The 25659-nt window shown below is 44.4% G+C and overlaps 1 protein-coding gene across 10 annotated transcripts in view; it reads right to left on the minus strand.

Annotated features, from left to right (window-relative positions):
- LOC143981456 (NACHT, LRR and PYD domains-containing protein 3-like) overlaps nt 1–25659 on the minus strand; it is a 158704-nt gene that overhangs the window by 53115 nt on the left and 79930 nt on the right. For all 10 annotated transcript variants that reach the window (XM_077479321.1, XM_077479327.1, XM_077479325.1 and 7 more), the window contains one exon: nt 24165–24308. In XM_077479321.1, the coding sequence (XP_077335447.1) occupies nt 24165–24308 (144 nt within the window). The remainder of the gene's footprint in view (nt 1–24164; nt 24309–25659) is intronic.

Below are 25659 nucleotides of genomic sequence, written 5' to 3' on the forward strand. Positions count from 1 at the left end.
TCACTGGTGAAAGGGTTAACTGGGGGGCAATCAGGGGGCTATGCGGTAGTATATGGGGGTCCCTGACGCTATAAAAAGCTGCGGCGAACCCAAATACTTACCTGCCTATCTAGCGTCACCTGTGACACTAATACAGCGATCAGAAAAAAATCGCTTATTAGTGACACTGGCGACGGGGGGTGATCACGGGGTTAAACCTTTATTGGGGGGGTTAGGGGGGCACCCTAGAGCTAAAGGGGGCTAGCCCTAACTGCCCTAACAGTTATTACAGTCACAAATGACACCAATGCAAAAAAAAAAAAAAAAAAAAAAAAAAAAAAAAAAATGCACTTGGTGTCACTGTGACTGGGGGGGGCAGGGGTGATTGGGGGTGATTGGGGGGTGATCAGGGGGGTGAAAAGTGTGCCTGGCGTGTTCTACTGTTAGTGTAGTGTTAGGTGCAACTCACCGATCCGCTCTCCTCGGTGCCGGAACGAAAAAGACCGACACGAGGAGAGAATACATCACTTCCTCTCCTGTGTTTACATTACAGGAGAGGAAGTGATGTCACGGGGGATTTTCATTCGTCGGGAGCGATCGCGAGGGGGTGGCCATGAATGAATGGCCGTCCCCTCGTCCGGGATCGCTCCCGAACGAAAACCGACCGCCGCAGGCACCGGGCGGGGGCCCGATCGGGCCCCCGACCCGCGGGAGGCAAATCACGTACATGTACGTGCTTATGCCTGCCCGTGCCATTCTGCCGACGTACATCGGCGTTAGGCGGTCGGCAAGTGGTTAAAGGAATATTTCATTTTTATTGTTTCACTTTAAGCATTATAAAACCACTTCAGCCCCGGAAGAATTTACCCCCATCCTGACTGGAGCACTTTTTGCAATAAGGCACTGCGTCGATTTAACTGACAATTGCACGGTCCTGAGATGTTGCACCCAAACAAAATTGACATCCTTTTTTCCCCACAAATAGAGCTTTCTTTTGGTGGTATTTGATCACCTCTGCGGTTTTTATTTTTTATAAACAAAAAAAGAGCGACAATTTTGAAAAAAAGCAATATTTTTTACTTTTTGCTATAATAAATATCCCCAAAAAATGTATATATAAATGTTTTTCCTCAGTTTAGGCCGATACGTATTCTTCTACATATTTTTGGTAAAAATAATTGCAATAAGCGTATATTGATTGGTTTTCGCAAAAGTTATACAAAATTTATAGCGTCTACAAAATAGGGGATAGATGGGGCGTGGCTAGCCAGCGGAGTGGATGGCTGCTTTCTAAAACAGCTCCTCTCCACTGAGGGTCAACGGAGGTCGATACAGTGACGTACAGCCTTGTTTCAGCGCACAGACTGCACTACAAGGTCCAACGAACCTAAGAAATTACATCCCGCAAAAGAAAGGGGTAAAACAACCGGGAAAGATGACCGAATTCTTTGCCATGCAGCGCCGTTACACGAACCGAGATGGTGGCAACAGGCACTGGGGAGACACACGCGGCACCTATACACAGCGCAGCGCGCCTACAGGATCCCAACTCGGCCGCAATCACAACAAGCAGGGACCGGAGAACGTTCAATCACCCCCATCGGCATCATCCAGTCCAGCTAAAAGTAAACAAAAGCTGAATGAAATGCCAGATCTGAACGGCTTGGAGGTAAGCTTAGACTCCTCTTTAGATGACACAAGAGAACTGCAGGAATCTATATCTGACTTCCCCACAGCAAACCAGTAATGGACACCACACTAAAAGACATGTTAATGTCCTTAACATCCACTCTGCATGCTGACATAATGGCACTAACCAGCCAATTTAAATCAGAAATATCAGCAGTCAACAAGCGGGTCTCTCACGCGGAAACAAAAATGGGTGAATTCACTTCCACTTTCAACGACTTGGTGGATGCCCACAATGATAGGGACGACGAGATATTGCAGATGCAACCGAAATTGGCAAATTTAGAGGATAGGTCCAGGAGGCATAACATGAAAATAAGGGGAATACCTGAAACAATAAAACCTCCTGACCTAAAAGAATACTTTACTATGGTGATGAAATCAGTGCTTCCTGATGCACCTATAGAAGATCTAATCGTGGACCGCATCCACAGGCTTCCAAGGCCTAAACACATTGCATCACACCTGCCCAGGGACACCATAGTCAGGATTCATTTTTTTTTCATACGAAAGACAGATTCATGGCCGCTGTTAGGCACCGCAACAATATACCCCCTGACTTGCAAGACCTCTCTTTCTTCACAGACCTGTCGGCATACACTATACAACAGCATAGACAACTGGCAACCATCACAAAACCTCTGAACAACAACAAGATAGTGTACAGATGTATATACCCAGCGAAGCTGCTAATAACTAAGGATGGACACAACTAGGGATGAGCTTCGTGTATGTTCGACTCGAACATCGGCTGTTCGCCCGTTCGGCGAATTCCGAACGTTATGGGCCGTTCGCGCCAAATTCGTGTGGTGCTCACTGCCCACAATGCACTGCGCCATCGCAGTGCATTGCTGGCTCATGATTGGCCAAGCATGCACTGTGACCCCGCATGCTTGGCCAATCACAGCGCCGACAGCCATGATTGGCCACAGGCAGGATGTCTGTGGCCAATCATAGCTCAGGCTGTGTATTACACGCCCCACACTATATAAGGCCGCCAGCGCGGCGGCCTTGTGTAGTGTGTTGGTGTCTGTAGGAGTTAGTGGGTGTTCTGTGTACCTTCAACACAGTATACACCGATCGTTATTGTCCGATTTTTCGTTCTTGCTCTTCTGTAGTGGTTGTTGTCTGCGTGCCCTGACCACAGTATACACCGCTATATTCACCTATATAGCTAGCTATATTTCTCTTTTTTAATAGAGCTTGCAGTCAGTGGTAGGAGATTGTTCATGCTGTCTGCATGCTCTGAACCCAGTATACACCGCTATATCCATCTATATAGCTAGCTATCTTGCTCGTTTTAAATAGAGCTTGCAGTCAGTGGTAGGAGATTGTGCGTGCTGTCTGCGTGCTCTGAACCCAGTATACACCGCTATATCCACCTATAAAGCTAACTATCTTGCTCGTTTTAAATAGAGCTTGCAGTCAGTGGTAGGAGATTGTGCGTGCTGTCTGCGTGCTCTGAACCCAGTATACAGCACTATATCCACCTACATAGCTCTTCTCTATTTGAGCCATCTGCCATCTGCAGGAGTTAGTGGAAGTTGTGTGTGCCTCCAGCACAATATACACTACCCAATTGCTGGTTTTCCCAACTCCCTTCAGGCCATTACCATGTCTGGAAGGCCAGCAAGGAGAGGCAGACAGGCGTGAGCCGATAAAAGAGGGCAAGCAGGCTCTGTGTCTAGAGACAACAGTGCTGGTCGTGCACACGGTGCATCGTCATCATCAGCATGTGGCCATGGGACACGCTTGTCCTTTTCGGCAGCTGGACATGTTGAGCCGCAACATGCCAACGACTTGGTAGAGTGGATGACCAAGCTTCATCCTCCTCATCGTCTCTCACCCAGGCTCAGGGTACTAGCAAAGCAGCTGCCAAGGCATCGTCTTCCCTCCTCTCAATGTCATCATCAGTGACTCTTTCCTTAGACCCACCACGTCCTCCTGAGGAGTCTCCTGAACTCTTTGAGCACAGTGTTGGGTACATGCTCCAGGAGGATGCCCAGTCTTTTGTAGGCTCTGATGATGATACTCAGCTAGAGGAAGGCAGTAGCATGAATGCAAAGAGAGGGGATGCTCAAGAAGGACAGCAATCTGGCAGTCATGTTCCACAAGCTGCAGCATACTGCCAGGTTTGCTCCAGCGATGAAGAGGGAGAGGATGATGAGGGCACTGACTCCATGTGGGTGCCTGGTAGGAGAGAGGAGGAGGCACATGTCCAATGAGGCAGGATGCCCTCCGGGGGCCAGCTTAGGGGCAGCACACCGACTGAATCACACCGCAGAGCTCCGCCTGTGCAGGGCGCTGCCTCTGCGCGTTATTCTAAAAGTTCTTTGGTGTGGGCCTTTTTTGAGACGAGTGCATCAGATCGCACCGCTGCTATTTGTAACATATGTCTCAAGCGCATCTCGCGTGGCCAAAACATCAGCCGCTTGGGCACCACATGCTTGACTAGACATATGTTGACCTGCCATGCAGCTCGTTGGCAAGCGTACGTCAAAGACCCACACCAAAGAACAAAGCAGACCTCTCCTTGCTCCTCATCAGCTGGGATCTCCAACCCCACTAGACCTTCAGTCCTCTCTGAAACCTGCTCTGAGAGGAATGAAGGTGTACAATTAGGTGTGTCACAGCCAAGTGCTTCCGGGCACTCTGCTAGCAGTACACCCACGTCCGATTATAGCAGGCAAATGTCCCTGCCCCAGCTGCTGGACCGGCGAAAGAAGTTCACTCCCAGCCATCCACATGCCCAGCGGTTGAATGCTAGCTTGACTAAATTGCTAGCACTTCAACTGCTGCCTTTTCAGTTGGTAGACTCGGCCCCCTTCCATGAGTTTGTACAATGTGCGGTTCCTTAGTGGCAGATCCCCAAACACCACTTTTTCTCATGGAAGGCGATTCCGGCTCTCTACCGGCATGTGGAAGGCAATGTCCTTGCCTCGCTGGACAGGGCGGTCAGTGGTAAGGTGCATATTACCGCTGACTCATGGTCCAGCAGGCATGGACAGGGACGTTACCGGTCTTTCACGGCCCATTGGGTCACTCTTCTGGTAGCTGGGAAGGATGCAGGACAAGGTGCAGTAGTGTTGGAGGTTGTTCCGCCACCACGCCTCCAAAATGCTACTATTGGTTGTGACACACCTCTCTCCTCCACTCCTCCTCTTCTTCTTCCTCCATGGTCTCTTCCAGTGCTCTGTCCTCAGAACCAGCTGTGCTCTGTAGGCGTTCCAGGGGCAAAGCAAGTATGCAGGCAAAATGATACCATGCCGTGCTTGCGCTGGTTTGTTTGGGGGACAGGAGCCACACTGGGGCGGATGTTTTGTCAGCTCTGCAGGGGCAGGTCGAGAGGTGGTTGATGCCACGCCAGCTTAAGCCAGCAATGGTGGTTTGCGACAATGGCACCAACCTCCTCTCCGCCCTCCGACAGGGATAACTGACCCATGTGCTCACGTCCTTAACCTGGTGGTGCAGCGGTTCTTGGGCAGGTACCCGGGCTTACAGGATGTCCTGAAGCAGGCCAGGAAAGTCTGTGTGCATTTCCGACGATCATTTAATGCCTGTGCTCGGCTAGCTGAGCTCCAAAAGGAGTTGAACCTGCCCAAGAACCGTCTTATATGTGACATGCCCACCAGGTGGAACTCAACGTTGGCCATGCTGCAGCAACTGCACACGCAGCAGAGGGCCATCAATGAGTACCTGTGCGACTACGGCACCAGGACAGGGTCAGGGGAGCTTGGTTTTTTCTCACCACGCCAGTGGGGCATGATCAGGGATGCATGCACTGTCCTGTGACCGTTTGAGGAGGCCACAAGGATGGTGAGCAGTGACAGTGCATGCATCAGTGACACTGTACCTCTTGTCCACCTCTTGGAGCATACTGTGCGTGGAATAATGGACAGGGCACTTGAGGCAGAACAGAGGCAGGAAGAGGAGGACAGACAGTGTTCCTGCTGTGCCACCCATCACACAGGAAGAGGATGAGGAGGAGGAGGATGATTGTGTCAGCATGGAGGTGGAGGCTGGCACTCAGCATCAGCAGCAGCAGTCTTGTAGGGATGACTTACAGTCCCAAGAAACCCGTGGACTTGTACATGGCTGGGAGGAGGTAGCTGCGGATCATGTTGTCCTTAGTGACCCAGAGGACTCCAGACCGAATGCCTCAGCTAACCTACGCTGCATGGCCTCCCTGATCCTGAAAAGCCTGCGGAAGGATCCTCGTATTCTTCGGATCAAGGAGAGGGACCATTACTGGCTGGCCACTCTCCTTGATCCACGGTACAAGGTTAAGGTTGCCGACCTTATCTTGCCGTTGCAGAGGGAGCAGAGAATGAGACATCTCCGGGAGGCCTTGCAAAAAGGTCTGTGCAACATGTTCCCAGAGACTGGGAGGTTACAAACTCCTGGTCCTGGACAACGTGTTGCTGAGGCATCGGTCAGAAGGAGCGGTGGAGAAGGTGGTTGTCTGACCCATGCTTTCAGACAATTTTTTAGTCCGCAGTACCAACGTATGATCGGTTCCAGCAACCATCGCCAGCGTCTGATTTACATGGTGCAGGAATACCTAGGGGCAAGGTCAGACTTGGACACCTTTCCCACCGAAAATCCTTTGGCTTACTGGGTCTTGAGGATGGATCACTGGCCAGAGCTTGCACAGTATGCAATTGAGCTACTGGCAGTCTTGGATCACCCACAGCTATCAAGCACCTGAAGCTGATGTAACCGAATATTTTTTTTTTTAAATATCACATCCCTTCAAGACTGCCTATTCTGATGCTGAGTGACTGTCCTGTTATGTTGATTGTCTATCCTCTTCCTCCTCCGCTGATATGTTGGAATAACATTTTTGGTTCTGGGTGATGCCATCAGCCTAATTTTTCTGCCCATGTTTAACAGGGGCGTTTAATTACAATTTTTGATGCAATGCTTTGCAGCAGGGCTAATGCCTGCACTAAATCTAGAGTATATGGGAGAGGTTGCAGTGTCGTGGCACCAGCACCAGTGCCAGGAGCACAATTTTTCAGCCCCTGTTTAACAGGGACATGTAATTACAATTCTTGATATAATATTTCACAGGAGGGCCCGTTCCTGTGCCCACCCAGAGTAACTGTGAGGACTTATAGTGTTGTGGCACCAGCACCACAACCACCAAAGGTCAATTTTTCTACCACTGTTCAACAATGGCATGTAATTACAATTCTTGATATAATTGTTCACAGCAGGGTGCTCCAGCGCCCACCAAGAGTCACTTTGAGGGCTTACAATGTTGTGGCAAAACCAACACCTTGTTCTGCCATTTCTGCAGAGCATATAGGGCAGGCCCCTACTTTCAAACATCCAACTTACAAATATCTCCTACTTGCAAATCGAAGGAGACAACAGCAAGTGAGATAAAAAAAAAAAGACGGACGGCAAAACAAATTATACAGGGGTAATAACCCTTCCCTATGTTTTCCAAAAAGCTTAAAAATAGTTTTTTTGACTGGAGCTACACTTTAAAAATGTACCAGTTGAAAATTACAAACAGATTCAACTTAACACAACAAATCTACACAGTCCCTGTCTTGTTTGCACCGTCTGTATACTGCTGTTCTGAGTATATAGGGCCTGGGGGCCACACGCAGTTCATTTTTTTTATATGGGTACGGGATTCCCCTTAATATCCGTACAAGACCCAAAGGGGCTGATAATGGGCAGGGAGGGCTACCCATGCCAATTTTCTCAATGATTTTCAACCATATTGCAGGATCCAGATATAACATTAAAACCGCAAGCAGTTTGAAATGACGTTATTTCTGTTAAATGTCATTTTGTGCAGGAACTGTTCTAAACACGGGAAACACATGGCACTTCACAGGCATACTATAGACACCCCCAGGCACGATATTTAAAGGAATATTTCTCTTTTTTTCACTTTAATCGTCATTAAAATCAGTGCTCCCGCCAAAATGGCCGTTTTTAAAACTTTTTTTTGCATTGACCCATGTCCCCTGGGGCAGGAGCCAGGTCCCCAAACCCTTTATAGGACAGTATCTTGCATATTAGCCGTTAAAATTAGCACTTTTAATTTCGAGCGTTCGAGTCCCATAGACTTCAATGGGGTTCTAACGTTCGTACGAATTTGGGGTCCGTTCGAAAGTTCTGGTGCGAACCGAACCAGGGGGTGTTTTCGGCTCATCCCTAGACACAACCATATAATTAAATAGAAAAATGGGGATATGAGATATCAAAAAACACTTTGTGGCTAAGTAGTGGATAGCTCAAGTATATTGATATAAAAAAGGTGCCATCATCCTTAATGAATAAAATTACAGAAGAAAAATGAGTAGGGACTTTGGGATTTTAAAGGCACCAGTATAGGTTCAAAAAATTAGAAAAGTAATAAGTTAGTATTCTTTATATATAAATTTATTCAAGAATAGAAAGACATACATGATAGGAAAAGTTAAAAAGATTTTTTGACACAAAGAATATGTCCACACATATTAAGATCTACATCAGATACACATCGCAATCCAGAAAATACAAAAGTTCAAAATCTATACAGGAGAACTGGTCACCCAACAGTGGAGCATATAGATTGATGTATATGGGTGCTATGGTGAAGAGCTGATGTAGAATCCACAGAACTTGCCCGACATGTTTCGCGTTGTTGGAGAAAACGCTTCTTCTGGGGCGTGAGTAAAAAAACACTTCAAAGTTCAAAAAAAGAGACAGAATACATAAATACATCTTACAGATAAATTACAGAGTTTTAAATAAAACATATATGTTACTGCATGCATATTGCTCAGAAATGTATATAAAGCACAAATGTATATAGAGATATAAAAACAATACTTGTCAGAGGGGGACCATGCGGACTTAGGGGCCATGTGCACCGGACGTATATAGGGCACTGTGGGGGCATATACGTTGGATATGAAAATATTAATTAAGGATAAATTTATTTAATTATTTTTTTAATTTAGGGAGTAATGCATTAATTAATATATATATATATGTGTTCTCCAACAACGCAAAACATGTCGGGCAAGTTCTGTGGACTCTACATCAGCTCTTCACCATAGCACCCATATACATCAATCTATATGCTCCACTGTTGGGTGACCAGTTCTCCTGTATAGATTTTGAACTTTTGTATTTTCTGGATTGCGATGTGTATCTGATGTAGATCTTCATATGTGTGGACATATTCTTTGTGTTAAAAAATCTTTTTAACGTTTCCTATCATGTATGTCTTTCTATTCTTGAATAAATTTATATATAAAGAATACTAACTTATTACTTTTCAAATTTTTTTAACCTATACTGGTGCCTTTAAAATTCCAAAGTCCCTACTCATTTTTCTTTTGTAATTTTACAACCATATAATTGCTAGCGTCAAGGAAGGCATGTGCCTCATGAGAGACTGGCATATCATTCCCACTGGCACCGCGGAAGGGGACGGGATGAAACTCTCATATCTAACAAAGAGGATTCAGACGCTGAAACTGGCTGACAATTTGGCTCATAAGCCACTACCTTCATTAACTCTGTTGGCCCAGGGGATGGCGATGTTGATTTATCCCCTTACCTAAACACCTAAGTTGAGTCGTTGTTTTACCGCACAGATTCTAACCAGAATCACAACCTGTTACTCTGGTGTGTTACAACCGATTAATCCACCTCCGTTTTACCTCACTTAATTTTTACTTTTTTGTCTGTTTTTTTTTCCTTTCTTTTCCTTTTCTTTCTTACTAACCATCATCTAAGAAGTAATCCAGGAGACTTCCTAGAACTACCTTCCGGACTCAGCAGTCATCACTCCAACACCTACCAAAACCTCACTTTCTGGGGAAACCAGCCACACGCCTGTGACAGGTAACGTGTAATACGCTAATATAAACATAACTGCAGTAAATCAGCCCCACTAATCACCATAGGATGCCTTTCAATATCTCTTCACTCAATGTTAAAGGACTGAATAGCACTCAAAAAAGACAGATGACATAGAGAGAAGCTATTAAGCTTCACAGTGATATCTTTTGCATACAAGAGACCCATTTCTGTTCTCTCAAATCCCCAGTTTTTCAGCACTGTAAATACCCACATGTTTACACGGCCAACGGCCCCAAAAAAAAAGGGGGAGTAGTCTCAGACTCAGTCCAATTTAAAGAACTGGATGTTTATATGGATAGCTTGGGCAGATATATAATACTGACATGTGAAACTGATAATACTGTATACACTTTGGTTAACATATATCTACCTAACACAAAGCAGTTAAAGATTTTGAATAAAATATGGAAGAAAGTATCTTCAATGAGACAAGGATCTACTATCCTATGCGGAGATTTCAATACTGTGAAAGAGAGAGAGAGATGGACGTTTCTGACTGATCTAAATCCCGACATAGAAGAGTTTCTTTGGACCGTTTCCTCTCTTTGTCGGGTTTTTATGATGTATGGAGATGCCAGCACGCATCAGAGAAAGACTTTTCCTTTTTTTCAAATGCTCATAATTCATATTCTCACATAGATCTGTTCTTGGTAGACAAATTTATGTTGCAAAAAAATTGACCAATCAGAAATACATTGTATTACGTGGACTGATCATGCACCAATTTCCATTGACATGGGGGATCGCCCAGCCGAAACCAGAGCAAACAGATGGCATAATAATATTTATTATCGCAACCTGCAAATTTAGAAGCTATACGCTCAGCACTTACGTAGTTTTTTGCCATTAACGCTCCCTCGGTTGGTGATCCCTTCACGCTGTGGAATGCACATAAAGTGAATATTAGAGGTTTGCTCATTCAGATGAGCGCTAAATTTAAAAAACAGCAATCACAAAAACTGGAAGAGCTACTAACTAAGATAAAACACTTAGAAACTATTAATAAGCAAAACCCCTCCCTAAAACTTAGAGATGCACTATTCGTCACTAGGCAAGAGTTGAGATGTCACCCGATAGCCCAACATATCCACCAGCTTCGCTCTTTAAAAGCTCGTACTTACAGATGTGGCAATAAAGCTGGGAAAACATTAGCAAACCAACTAAAGGAAAAAATACACACACAGAAAATATCTTATATTTGTAACCCTAAAACTAAAAGAATAGAAAAGTCACAAACCCTAAAGAAATTTTGGATGCCTTTAGTGATTATTACGAAGCATTGTATAATCTTAAAAATGACCAAGACACTCCCCAACTCAATGACGATATAATTGCGGACTTCCTGACATCAGTGAATCTACCTACTGTATCCCAAGCAAACTTAGACAAATTGAACCAACAACGACCCAAGAAATAGAACAAATGATAAAGACCCTTCCACATAATAAGTCACCAGGCCCAGACGGTTACTCTTCAGAATATTATCAGTTATTTAGTAACATCTTATCACCATACCTACAAATTTTATTTGACACTGCCACGGCTGTAGCTGGTTTTCCCTCAGAAATGCTCACCGCCACAATTATTACACTGCCCAAACCAGGTAAAGAACCTAACATGCCGCAAAACTTCACGCCCATCTCATTGTTAAATGCAGATGTGAAGTTATACGCCAAGCTATTAGCACACAGATTGACAAATATACTGCCCCAATTAATAAATTATGATCAGGTGGGTTTTGTGTCGGGCTGACAAACGACAGACGCTACTAGGAGAATGCTTAATATTCCACATATAGCGGAAAAAGAAAGAAGGCCTTCTCTGCTCCTCACGTTGGATGCAGAGAAGGCCTTCGATAGAGTACACTGGGGTACCTTAGAGGGGTATTGGGGAAGTTTGGCTTCTCCGGCCTGATACGAGATGCAATACTGGCTCTATATTCCTCCCCGTCAGCATATGTGTATACGGAGGGAATGTTCTCCAAATAATTTCAAATCACGAACGGAACAAGGCAGGGTTGCCCCATGTCCCCATTAATTTTTGCACTAATAATGGAACCCTTGGCAGAGAAAATCAGATCTGACCACTCCATACAAGGCATAGCATCACAATCGTACCAGCATAAAATTACATTATTTGCTGACGATGTAATATTATCACTCTCTAACCCAATCAAATATCTACCTGCAGTCCACAGTATTCTCCAACAATTTGACAGAATATTCTATTACAAAGTAAACGCAATAAGTTCAAACATACTAGGTATAAGAGTAAACAAAAGAGTAGAAAATCATTTACAAGAGATTCTCCCATATCCATGGACCACACCGTCCATTACCTATTTGGGTATCAGCTCACATGTCCACTCTCTAAATTATACCAAGGAAACTATGTATCACTCATTGACAAATGCCAGAAAGAACTCTCAAGAATTCAAAAGTTTTACCTATCCTGGTCCGGACGGTTAGCAGCATATAAAATGCTAAATCAGCCAAAAATTCTTTATGTCTTCAGAGCACTGCCAATTCAAATACCCGCTAATTTCTTTACAACAATACAAAAACAACTGTTGAGTTTTGTGTGAGGGGGTGGGGCGGGGCGAGGTGCTCTCCTTTCATACAAAATAAACATAAAAATGCAGGGGGTATGGGCCTGCCAATACTGAAGGGTTATTTCACAGCACTTGTTATTGACCAGATTAAAAATTGGTTTGTTAAACCAGTCGTCAAACCATGGTGCCAACTAGAATTTACTAGATTTCAATCACCTTCACCCCTTTCATTTCTCATGGCCTCTGTCATACCTACAGCTAACCAAACCACACACCACCCCACAATTCAAGCATCGTGTAGGGCATGGCCTGAGATCAGCTTAGAAGGTTCAGCACATTACCCAATAGTCAAAGTCCCCATTCCTCTGGAATCCATCAAATGGTTAATCCCTAACATAGCATTGAATAAATGGCTTGAGAACAAAATAAGTAATATAGCGGGGGGCGGATCCGGCAGCCGGAGCGCATGGTGGTGTGAGAGGAGAGCTTCGTCACAGCGGACTTCACACAGCGGCTCACAGTGAACCTGCATGCCCAAATTCGGTATCCTCTGGTAGGGGAATACCTCAGGCACACACCGGTAGCCATGAATAAGCGAGAGGGGCCACGTAGGCTGACCGACTTCTTCCCGCCGGCGACGAGCAGAGAGGCCCAAGATGGCGCCCGCGAAGCACATGGCGCAGCGGCCTCCCCGGGACATGCTGCCCACGCAGATCGACCGGACCTGGGTGAGTCTCATCCCTCGCTCTCCCCAATGCCCCCCTCCCCATCCATAAGCCCAGTTAAGCAAAAACGCAGGCTGGGGGAGAAGGGGGACACCCAGGCAGATCTTGGACACCACTATGAAAGAGATGTTACAGATTCTAAGGGGGGCCCTGCAACATGATATGGCTGCGTTTGTACGTTCCACTAAGACAGAACTATCAGCAGTCAAAGAGAGAGTAACATATGTGGAATGTAAAATGGAGGAATTCACATTAGCACACAACGAACTGGTTGATGCTCACTTTGATGTTGAGAATGAAATTAAAGCTATGCGCCTCAGAATGGCGGATATTGAAGACAGGGCACGCAGAAACAATGTGAAATTCAGAGGAGTCCCAGAGACTGTTAAACCATCTGATCTTACTGCCTATCTACAAAAGCTTTTGTCTGCTGTCCTACCAGAGTTAGGGCCGGCAGATCTTATTATAGACCGAGCGCATAGACTGCCCAAGCCCTCCTTTTTATCCGAGCAGGTCCCCAGAGATGTAATCGCACGAATCCACTTCTTCCATGTAAAGGATCAACTAATGCGATTCGCTAGACAACACCCGTCCCTCCCGGACCCCTTCACAGGGATTTCTCTTTATGCAGATCTATTGCAAGCTACACTCGCGGCTAGGCACAACCTAGTCCCCATCACCAAGATTTTGCGTAATCATAAAATTTTGTACAAGTGGGGCTTTCCAGCTAAACTTATTTTGGAAATGCATAATGAAACACATGTGATTGCTTCCATAGAGAAAGGTATGGATCTTCTCAGAAAATGGCGCCTCCTCCCAACCACTGGAGAAGCGGCGGACCCGGATCCCCTTCATGACAGAAGGAACTATCATCGACTTAATAGAAGAAACAGATAAGTACAAGTTTGGCACCATAGTGATATGCTGTTGAGACTCCTTCTCGCGCCACTTTCTTGCCCCTTATACAGGCTATCACCCAAGTGCCTGTGATGTTGCAGTTACTTTGTCAGGTATCGGTTCACTTAAGCACCCGCTGAACGGCTACTAGTGTTTGTTTCTTTCCCCCCTTCTATTATTGCAGGATGAATCCTGTATCCAGTTCACTGGACCTTCCTATGATTGTTCTCCCCAAGTTACTTGTTGACCGCATGAGGTCCGACTCCCTGTTCCAAATTCCCCAACCATATCTGTCAGTGACATTGACACGTACTACACCTCTGAGCGTTCCTAACAAGTCCTCTGGAAATCTGCTATCGACATGCACTGCGATATTCTTTGCATACAAGAAACTCACTTCCCCAGTGCTAACCCACCTAGATGCACACATGGCAAATTCCCCCATGTATTTACTGCTAATGATCTGAAGAAAAAAATGGTGTTTTGATCGCTGTGAAGGACACTGTCTCTTTTTCTCTGTTGCAAGAATACATTGACCCCCGTGGTCAGTATATTATATTGATTGCTGAAATTAATCACTCTGTATATACGCTGGTAAATCTATATGTCAGATCCGCAAAGTCGTGCAAAAGGCAAAATCTCTGCAAAAGGGTAGCCTAATCATATGTGGTGATTTTAATATAGTACTGAATGCTGATCTTGACTCCTCCTCTGTGGCCCTCAGGCAGCGTCCCTGTCTAGACAGCTTTTGCCATGAAGAAAGACTTTTTGACCCTTGGCGCTTCACCAGGGCCACGGAGAGGGACTACACGTATTATTCTGCAATGCATAACAGCTACTCAAAGATTGATTACTTTCTCACGGATATGCATGTATTACAAAATGTGGTTAGATCGGATGTCCACAGCATCACCTGGTCAGACCATGCACCTGTGACACTTGAGGTTGTGGACTTTAATAAGACTACTAGCAGACCACTCTGGCGTAACAATACCTTTCTCCTGTCTCGCCCCATTATTAGGGACGAGATAGAAGCAAAGGTTAAGGAGTTCTTCCAAATAAAAGATACTGAGGAGTCCTCCCCAGCCATGATATGGTGCGCTCACAAGGCCTTCACCCGAGGTGTCCTCATACAGATAGCTTTGAGGGAACGCAAAAAGAAAACCCACCGCATAACACAGCTCCATAATAAAATTGCTGAACTGGAGAGTCTACACAAAAACCCGACTTTCACTTCCTCCACCCTACACCAACTGCTCACTCAATGTCGTGAAGATCTAAGACAAGAGATTAAAGTTGACCACGACTTATACTTTAAAAGACTGAAACTATCCTATTATTCACAGAATAACAAGGCAAGTAAGCTACTGGCTTCTCAACTCAAAAAAAGACAGGCTAAATCAAATCTACCATTCATCAGGCACCATAACTCACAACAGATTTTTCGCAATCCTAAAGACATAGCGAACGCCTTTAAAGATTACTACCACTCATTATATAACCTCGACCAGGACCCTGACACTCACCAGCCCTCTGACACAGAAATTGATAATTTCCTTCATAATCTGAAATTGCCAAAAATAGATACCCCCACACTGCTTGCTTTAAACTCCCCCATTACCTGTGAGGAAGTGACCGCAGTAATCAAAACGTTACCCATGCATAAATCCCCAGGGGCGGACGGCTTCTCGGCCGAATACTACAAAGTACTTACGACAACTCTGACCCCCAAACTAACGACTGTCTTCAACTCTGCTATGTCCACAGGTTCCTTTCCCAAGGAAATGCTACAAGCTATCGTAGTTACGATCCCGAAACCAGGCAAAGACAACTCCCTCCTCCAGAACTTTAGGCCAATCTCACTCTTGAACTCCGATTTAAAAATATATGCTAAAGTACTAGCAAATAGACTGATGAATATTACCCCTACCCTCCTAGGTTTAGATCAAGTGGGCTTTGTTAAAGTCAGGCAAGCACCAGATGGGACAAGACGGATGATCAACCTCCTATGATACACTGAAATTAACAACCTCCCTAGCGTATTTATAGCCTTAGACGCAGAAAAGGCCTTCAATAGGGTCAACTGGCCATATCTATCTATGACCCTACAGAAATTCGGGCTGTCAGGTAAAATCCACACAGCTATCATGTCCTTGTACTCCCATTCATCAGCAAGAGTTTATAACTCAGGCCTTCTCTCTGACCCTTTCAATCTCACTAATGGCACCAGACAAGGGTGTCCATTGTCCCCTATCATTTTCTCGCTTGTCATAGAACCGTTAGCGGAGAGTATCAGGAGAGCTGCAACTGTAAATGGAATTAAGATAGGTGCAGAAACCCATAAAATAGGACTATTTGCTGATGACGTCATTCTCACTGTCACAGACCCTGTCACATCCCTTACTGAAGTTCAAAATCTGATAAGTAACTTTGGGAAAGTATCCTTTTATAAGGTTAATACTAATAAATGCTATGCACTAGGGCTGCACTTATCATCGGATACCCAAAACAACCTAAAAATATTTTCCTGTGTAACTGGAACCCTCCCTCGATCACATATTTAGGGGTACAGCTTTCCCCCTCCGCTTCTGACACATACCTTCACAACTACCCCCCTGCTGAATAAACTAGCTGATGAAATGAACCACATAGCTAAATTACATCTCTCCTGGGTGGGAAGAATAGCGGCCTATCAAATGCAAATATTGCCTAAACTACTATACCATTTCAGGACGTTGCCAATCCCTATACCCTACAAGTTCTTTGCTCAACTAGCTAAAAATTTAAACAAATTTATATGGGCAGGTAAAAAACCTAGAATAGCCTTAGCGAAACTTTACAAACCTAAATACCTTGGTGGAATGGGACTCCCTAATGCACATGCCTACTATCAAGCAGTTATCTTGGACCAAATGAAATACTGGTTCTCCTGTCAATCCGACAATAAATGGTCGGATATAGAATGTACTATCACCCCTGGGCACGATCTTCCAGCTCTAGCTATGGCGGCTGGTATTCACCACAAACCAGCCACCCCCAACTACCCCACTGTACAAGCCACGCTTAAGGCATGGTCGGAGCTAACTCAAAGGAAAATCACTGACATACCGATGAGCAAACTATACATTCCCTTAGCAAGCTACCAATACCTCATACCCAATTTCTCAACTCATCACTGGAAACAATCAGGCAATCACTTTTTGCACCCCTCGATGGGCAAAGAGATTTAGCAGATCTATACAGGCTATACCAAATTAAGCATCATAATATGTCCAATGCAACTAATCCTGTAGAAATTCCGCAAGCATTGTGGGATTTCCTTCTAAACAAACGCTCTAACTGCAGAAAAGGGATTTTGCTCTTTTATAGACTAGCAAACCCTCTGTACCTGAACTCCAAATTGCCCTGCATGTTGCACTGGGAAAGAGAACTGGGGAAGGAATACTCATTCTCGCAATGGCATATGGCACTAAAATATAATGGGAAATCCTCTGCCTGTATAGATCATTGGGAAAATGCCCAGAAAATACTCCACCGATGGTATCTAACTCCACTACGCATCCATAAAATGCACACAGACACAACCCCTCTGTGCTGGAGGAATTGCCAGCACACTGGGAATCTTCTCCATACATTATAGAGCTGTGAAATTATCACCCCATATTGGAAGAAAGTAGAATCCTTGGTCAGAGAAATCACGCAATCCAGGTGTAATCTCGACCCAGGTTTGGCACTCCTCAGCCTTTCCATAGAACAGTTCCCCCCACTGCTGTGAAAAATAGTGATTAATATCCTTTATGCTGCCAGAATTTCGCTGACAAGACAATAAAGGTCCCCCACACCCCCTTCCTTAGAGGTGGTTATAGCCAGAGTAAACAATCTATATCTCATGGAAAAACTGTTAGCATACAAAGAAGGAAGAACTCCAGGTTTCCATAAATACTGGGAGACCTGGGATTCTTCCAAATACGCCTATCCGCATTTGTGACCTAGGTCAAAGATATATATATTGAACTATATCTTGGAACTAAGTTGCCATAATTTGGTACATGTTACATCCAGTTGCAGTGTAAGGAGAGGTAACCTCTCTCATTCTCAGCCAGGGGTAGTACCCAATGATGAATCCGTATCTTTGTTGTATTGAAGTTTCTTGTTTACTGTTTTCTCTATGCGCTATGAACAAGTTTTGCTGTAATAAGTAATAAATCTATTGAGATGCATACTTACTTGAGCCATCGCCCTTGACCCTCAGTAAGGTCAAGGGGAACTACTTTTCAGTTAATCCTACTCCAGTGTTAAGCCTGCTCACAGTGTGAACCCATATGGGGTTACAGGCTTGGCCTCCTAGAAGGCCATTTGAGGTTTTAATCCTATAATAGCTCTAATAGGATACTGTAGCTTCACTTCTTATGAGTATGCGGAACATTGTTTTAACTGTGTACAACAATGCTACCTTTCTCCATGTCTTATGTTTCATACATGTACCATGCAAAACGTAATAAAAACTTTTGGTTATAAAAAAAAAAAAAAGTAATATAGCAGATCTCACCACAGGGGATAAAATAAGGCCTTTCACATACATTCAGCAAAAATTCCGAATCCCAAACACAGAAATCTTTACCTACACAGATCGCTTCTTTGGTTCAAAGCATAAAAGTGACACATATCCCCATCATAGAAAAAATATGGAAATTCCTTCAGTCCTGCAACACCAAAGCTAAAAGGTATCAAATTAATATATAATTCTCTTCATTCTAAAGATGTCTTTCAGTAATATAATCCAATACTAAAGTGGGAAAGGCTTTCTCGGAAGCTCAATGGGAAAAAGCCATTAAATGCAACTATAAGTACTCTAGATGCTCAAACTATGAAGAATTAAATCAGAAACTTATGCAGAGGTGGTACTTTACTCCATACGTTGTAGCCAAATTCTCAAGGGACAATTCCAATCTGTGCTGGGGGGGGGGGGGCAGGTAGGTGCTCTTTTACATGTGGTCTGGGCCTGCCCTCTGCTCCGTAAATTTTGGTCAGATGTATTTAACCTGATTTCAAAAGTAAGCGGTAAACCTAATGTGGAACAAGCCATTCTGAGTTTAAACACAGCGGATCATCCCTGCTCCATTAGATCCATATTTACACATATCCTATTATCCTATCCTAAGCAAATGGAAGTCCAGCGAAATTCCTAAACTGATTGAGGTTTCAATTAAAGTGAAGATGATTGCTGAATATGAAAATATAATAGCTTGCAGAGAGGGGACATACCAAGCATATCAGTCCAATTGGTCTTCTTGGAAGAATTTCTCCAAAGCCCAGGAGAGACCGGTTCAGAAATAGTCTTCACTGAGCGGACGCTACTTTTCATCTTCATTTTTATTTTTTGTTGTTATCTTGTCTATTCTTTTCCTTATTCATACTTCACCTTGTTGTGTCGGTACTTTCAAGATCCAGTGATCCTGGCTCCATTTTCAGTACGTATTTAGTAGATGAGACTATATAAGTAAAATAGAGGGAGGAGTGTACCCCCTGAAGACACAGTGTGCCCCCAAAAAGGGGTGTCTGGGGGGTGCCCTTATCCCTGTGACCATGGGATAGATCCTGGTAATTCCTAAAGAAGCAGAATATATGTTGGAGCAAAAAAATCATGAAAGTAGATTACCCGCGACAATTAAGATCACCTCATACTGTTCATTGTTATAATTGTTGTACTATTTATTCTGTTAAGATTGTAAATGGAATTCTTCTGTAATCAGTAATTCTTCAATAAAAACCATGGAAATAAAATAGGGGATAGATTTATGACATTTTTATTATTATTTTATTAGTAATGGCAGCGATCGGCAAATTTTTATCATGACTGTAACATTATGGCGGACACACCGGACACTTTTGACACTATTTTGGCACCATTGTCATTTATACAACAATCAGTGCTATAAAAATGCACTGATTACTGTATAAATTACACTGGCAGTGAAGAGGTTAAACACTAGGGGGCAATCAAGGGGTTAAGTGTGTCCTAGGGAGTGATTCTATCTATGGGGGGATGAGCTATCTATGACAAGACTGCGATCACTGCTCCCAATGACAATGGGAGCAGTAGATCTCTGTCATGTCACTAGGCAAAATGGGGAAATGCCTTGTTTACATAGGCATCTCCCAGTTCTTCTGGTCCATGACACAATCACTGGACACCATCGAACATCGAGTCCAGGGGTCCCGCGGGCACAGAGCACATGGCACCCACAATGCCGCATCTTAAAGGGGACGTACCTATATGCCCACTCGCGCAGCCATGCTATTGTGCCGACGTATATTGTTGTGCACTGGTCGGCAAGCGGTTAAAATTACGGCTCCTTAAAAAATGGCCATTTTAAAAATGTTTTTGCATTGATACCTGTCCCCTGGGGCAGGACCCGGGTCTCCAAACACTTTTTATGGCAATAACTTACATATAAGCCTTTAAAATTAACAGTTTTTATTTTTCACATTCATGTCCCAATGGTGTTTGCATGTTCACACAAAGTTTTTGTGTGTTCGCAAGTTCTGGTGAGAACCGAACTGGGGGTTGTTCAGCTCATCCATAGTCAAGGGTACTAAAATCTGCTGTTTCCACCTGAATTCTGGGCTGGCCAATGAATGGGGGAGGTACAGGTGCTGCAGAAGTGATGGGCTGCTAATCAGGATTAGCAAACACATCAGGAAGGGCACTCTGGGCTCTACGGGCCTTTCTTTGAATTCTTGGTGGCTGCGGGGCACTTCTTGTGCTAGCCACCGCACCAGTCAGGTATACCTGACCATAGCAGGGACCAGTACCCCATCCTCAGAGCTATCTGTCAGGGTGCTCTCTACCAATTTGTATACTGAGCCTGAATCTGACAGTGAGGTCTCTTCAATGCTGTACATTTATAGGTACAGCTAGTGTGACTAACAGGTAAAAGAGCACCTGGTTGTCAGCGACTGCTTCAATCGCTACAAAAAATGAACTGTTAGTGATAGCAGGGATCAGGTGTGACTCTGCTAACACTGCAGTTTTGTGTGCTGTGTTTTGTAAGTGACAGTGATCTATTGATACTGCACTTGGGTGGGCTGGGCGGAGGGCTAAATGCAGGTGCTGGCAGGTATCTGGGCTGATTCTAATAACGCCACATTTTTGGGAACACTATACTATTCGGAATGCTAATATAGATCTGATCAGATCAAAGATATTGATCCGTTTAGATACTATACTAGTAATGGAGCTATATAGTGTGAGTGTTAGTGTACCTGGCACTAATCTGATGATGTCTGGGATTTACGCTGACTCTAACTGACACTAAAACCTAACTGATGTCACCCGTGACACTAATACAGTGGTCATAAAAGAGATCTGTACATTATACTAGTGACACTGTGACAGGGAGTGAAAGGGTTAACTCGGGGGGAGGTGATCAGAGGGTTAAACCTTTATTAGGGGGTTAATGGGGAGTACCCTAAACCTACCTGGGCCTACCACTAACTGCCCTAACACTGATTAGGGACACCAATAGTGACCAGTGAAAAATCTGAAAAATGCACTTGGTGACACTGTGACAGTGAGTGAAAGGGTGATCAATGGGTTAAATGTGTGCCTACGTGTCCTGGTGTCAGTGTAGTGTTGGTGTACTCACAGTAGATGTCTTCTCCTCACTTGCTGGAAACTAAAAGGTCTCCACGAGGGGAGATGACATCACTTCCTCTGCCTGTGTTTACATTACACATATAGAGGACAGTCTGCCATTCACCAGAACCGATCAGCAGGTCCTGCCCAGAAATCATTGACCTGGGCCTGTAGACTGATCGGTTCTGAAATCAATCCAATCGTTGTGGGGACGGTGGAGGGGGGGCGCACACCCCCCATACCCACACACGTGACCGACATACGATGACGGCGATTCACGCAGGAGAGCCAACCTGCCACAGTACAACTGTGTCGGCTGGTCGGGAACCGGTTAATGTATTTCCCCAATACTTACCTGAGCCTGATCCCCATCCAGCAATGTACACAAGAGCAGAGGCTCCCTTGGCTCTCTCCCTCCTCATTGGCTCAGACACAGCAGGGGGAGCCATTGGCAGAGGAGGACTTGAGGCTTTTTATGGCAGACAAGGACTCATAAAGGGGATGAGAGTTGGGGATGTTCATCATTTCTTCTAGTGATGGGGGAGGGGTAACTTTCCAGGATTTATAACTCCTATCCTGCAGAAGGGAGACAATGACAGATGATATTTCTGGAGTATGAGTTGTATTGTTATGGGACGGCCTTTTGTACAGAAGTGAGAACTGTCTGAGGTCTTTGTCTTCAGAGGAATGGATCGTGTTTTCTGTCTTTATTATGGTCCGGACAAAACATTCCATTCATAGATTTGTAAATATGAAATATTGGATATAAATAATTAGCATTTTCATTTTCAGCCAGCAGGTGGAGCTGAAATCTCTTTTCCACATGTTTACCTGCCTGTCCTTCCCGGATCACTGTACAATCCATGTTATTTACAGAGCTCAGTAGCTCAAGCTGTAATTTCTCTTTATAACTGAATGAGTCAGAGGAGGGGGAGGGGAGCAGTTTGCTGAAACCCACCGGAGGGACCTCACTGGACATTTCATGTGAAAATTGAGGATGAATTGATCCGTAGTGTCTGTAGCTACAGACGTCAGTGAGGTCTCGGTCACACGTGTGTCAGTACCATGTGATTATGTGACATTTATTCAGCATTTCTAAAGCCTGATAAGCGCCTTCCATGCCTGCCATGAATATTACAATGGCGGCACACAGTGCTGGTCACACAGGAGCGGTAGCGTTGTGTCGTGTTATAAATGAAGCCGCATGTCGCTGTCATGAGACATCCACACTTGTCAGTCGCCTCCATTCATTTCATGGTGATGTCCAATAATCGCTGGGCATTGGAGGACAGACAGCGGAGGCTCCGGTATCCCAGAATGCACTGGGAAATAATAGAGAAGTAGGACAGAGCAGCTCCGGTCACTTCTGGTTGTACAGAACAGCCGTGTGGTAACTCCAATAGCTTCTGTGTGCCGGCAAAATCCCCAACCAGCCGGCAATACTGACAGTGCCAGGCAGGGAATGTGTCACTGCACAGCCAAAAACCTCTTCCAATTATATATACTAATCAGCTGAACACAGAAGGATTCATCCACAAAATCCAACACCAAATACATAGAAAGACAACTGTGCAGCACTACAAGTGAGACTCCCTAAACCTAAAAATAGGATTTGTATTTCAAATGTTTAAACAATCCACACGTGTTTCAGCACAATTATACAGGAATATTACAATGTTAGAAAAAACAATATAAGTAAGATATTGTCAAAGTGCCCAATATTGCAGCATGATGAGTGAGACCACCCAAACTTTAGCATACTATGTACATGCAAAAAACCTACTTTGTAGTCGGCCACTTATGATTGGTGATGTGCAGTGACACCTCCCTTACAGGATAGCTATAAAGATATCTGTGCAGCACTAGAAGTGAGACTCCCAAAACCTTAAAGGGTTAATATTACATATTTTAAACAAACATCACAAATATACATGATGAAGCCCCGCCTAGGGCGTAACGTGTAAGGTGGAGACGTCATCACGCCTGTCAGATACACTAGGAGAGCCGCTGCTATACTGTTATGAAGGAGAGGAGGGTCGCCGGGCGCTCTGTGCATTCTTACATGGATATATTGTGATTCTATGTGAGGATATATTACATGTTATTATTAATAAACTATTAATGACCCGAGTATCCCAGCTATTGTGACACATACAAATAAAACAGATGTGGTAACAAGTCACCAAGCGGGTATTATCCTCAGACCGGGAAATCTGTCCTCCAGGGGGCAGGAGAGCGATAGTGAGTATGATGACATGGCGGCTGGTTTTCATTCTATAGAATTATTGTAATATATCCGAAATCCACATATCAGAGGAGATCATTTCCTCTATATCACTTCCCCTTTAGGCTCCTCCCACTAGAAGAACAACCCCTCCCCCAGACATTTCTCCAGCATTCTTATAGTGTTTTCAGAGCTTGATAAACACAATGAAGACACATGATAAATGTCATAGAAGTGTTACTGACCATTGCTTCCTTCTACATAATCATCAGACGTGTGAGCGAGTCCTAAGGGGGTCTATTTCATCCTATTTCCTGCTTGTTAGGAATATGGATGGTCATTCCATATGTACAGAGCCTGGTCACTGTTCTACTATAAGGGGAACCCCAAATCCCATGGATGAGATTACAAAGAGAAAGATTCCCTCAGAGAGAGGAGAAGACATGAGAAGTGGACAGGTGATGGAAGATTCTACATGGGTGAGGATGGAGGACACCCAGAGATAGAAGGAGACACTGAGAGACGGGAACAATCACAAGACGCCACATTTCCCCATCAGGGCACATCACACATTTCTCTTACCATAATTCCTGAATTTTACTCTCCGGGTTCATCAGAAAGGAAAGAGAATCCGACTTCCATTCATATCCTGAAGAGGAGGAATCTTCTTCTTCTGCTTTGTCCTCTCCCGGACAATCTTTACTGGAAATATTACACCACCAAAATCTAAAATCCAATAATGAGATAATAATTATCACCAAGAATGTATGACCTCTGACCCCAAGAATAACAATGTAACCCCAACATTTCCCTTCCACATGGCTGCCTTCCCTCCGGCTCTACAGCCTCATACTGGACCTGATGAGGACTTCTCATTGGTGGCTATGAGTGGTCTTTGAAGTCACACTCCAGACAAAACTTAAAGGAGGCCCCTGATATGTATACGGGGTCTCCGGCCTTCCTACACAGGGGTCTCCATTCAGCTTCTGGGAAATCCTGGAACACCACTTTGGTTCCAGATATAAAATGCAGTCCAGACATTCCCATCTCCGCCCACTTCTGCAGACAATTGGCTCCTCCAATGTTGGGATGATGATGTCACACCCCTGACATTATTTCCCTCCCCCACATCTCTGAACACGAAGCTTTCCCTCCAAATGTTCTGTGTGATAAATGGTATAATTGGGGGCAGGGAAAGGGTTAATGTGATGTAAATGATGTGATTGTTCCCAGAAGTTGTGTAGAAGGTGATATGTGGGAACCACCATTTAGCTCTGGTTCACACAGCACAACATGAAAGTCGCAGCCACTTCCAGCTTGACTTTGCTCTACAACTTCCCGGCGACCAGGTGCCACTTCAAAGTGACTTTACTGAGAAGCATTCCTATGTGACTTTGATGATCCGTGTTTATAGCGTGTTTTATCACATGACAAAACATGCGTCTGATAACCGTGATTGGGGCGTCATTAACAATCAGGCTGCATTTACATCTGCATGATTCTGAATGCACATCAACCGCCAGAAATTGTGTGCTTTGCCGCACGTTTCAGAAATGCGCTGCGACCGTGCATCACGCTTGTACTGCAAAAATGGCAAGGCGAGCGCGATGCATGTTTCCAAAACGTGTGGCAAAGCATGCGTTTTCCTGCAGGTTGCCGGGCATTCAGAAATGTTCAGACGCCAACAAATGGTATCGCAAGTGCAGCGTGTGTTGTCACACATTATCAAAATGCACAGCAAAGTATGCGTTTTCTTACGGGTTGGCGTGCGTTCAGAAACATGAAGATGCAGATGAATGGTAACACAAGTGTGATGTGCATTGTCACACAAAACACGCAGAAAAGCATGCGTTTTCTTGTGGGTTGCCGTCAGTTGTAAATACGTTTCCATTCATTCACATCTGTACATTTCCAACTGCACAGCAACCTGCAAGAAAATGCATGCTTTGCTGTGCGTTTCATAAATGTGCGACAATGTGCATCACACTTGTGTTATTATTCATTTGCTTCTGCACATTTTTGAATGCATGACAGATGCAAGAATACATGCACTTTGCTGTATCTTTCAAAAATGCAC

This window comes from Lithobates pipiens, unplaced genomic scaffold (assembly GCF_037356315.1).
Source record: "Lithobates pipiens isolate NorthernLeopardFrog02 unplaced genomic scaffold, aLitPip1_a1.2 Scaffold_157, whole genome shotgun sequence".
Lineage (NCBI taxonomy): Eukaryota > Metazoa > Chordata > Amphibia > Anura > Ranidae > Lithobates > Lithobates pipiens.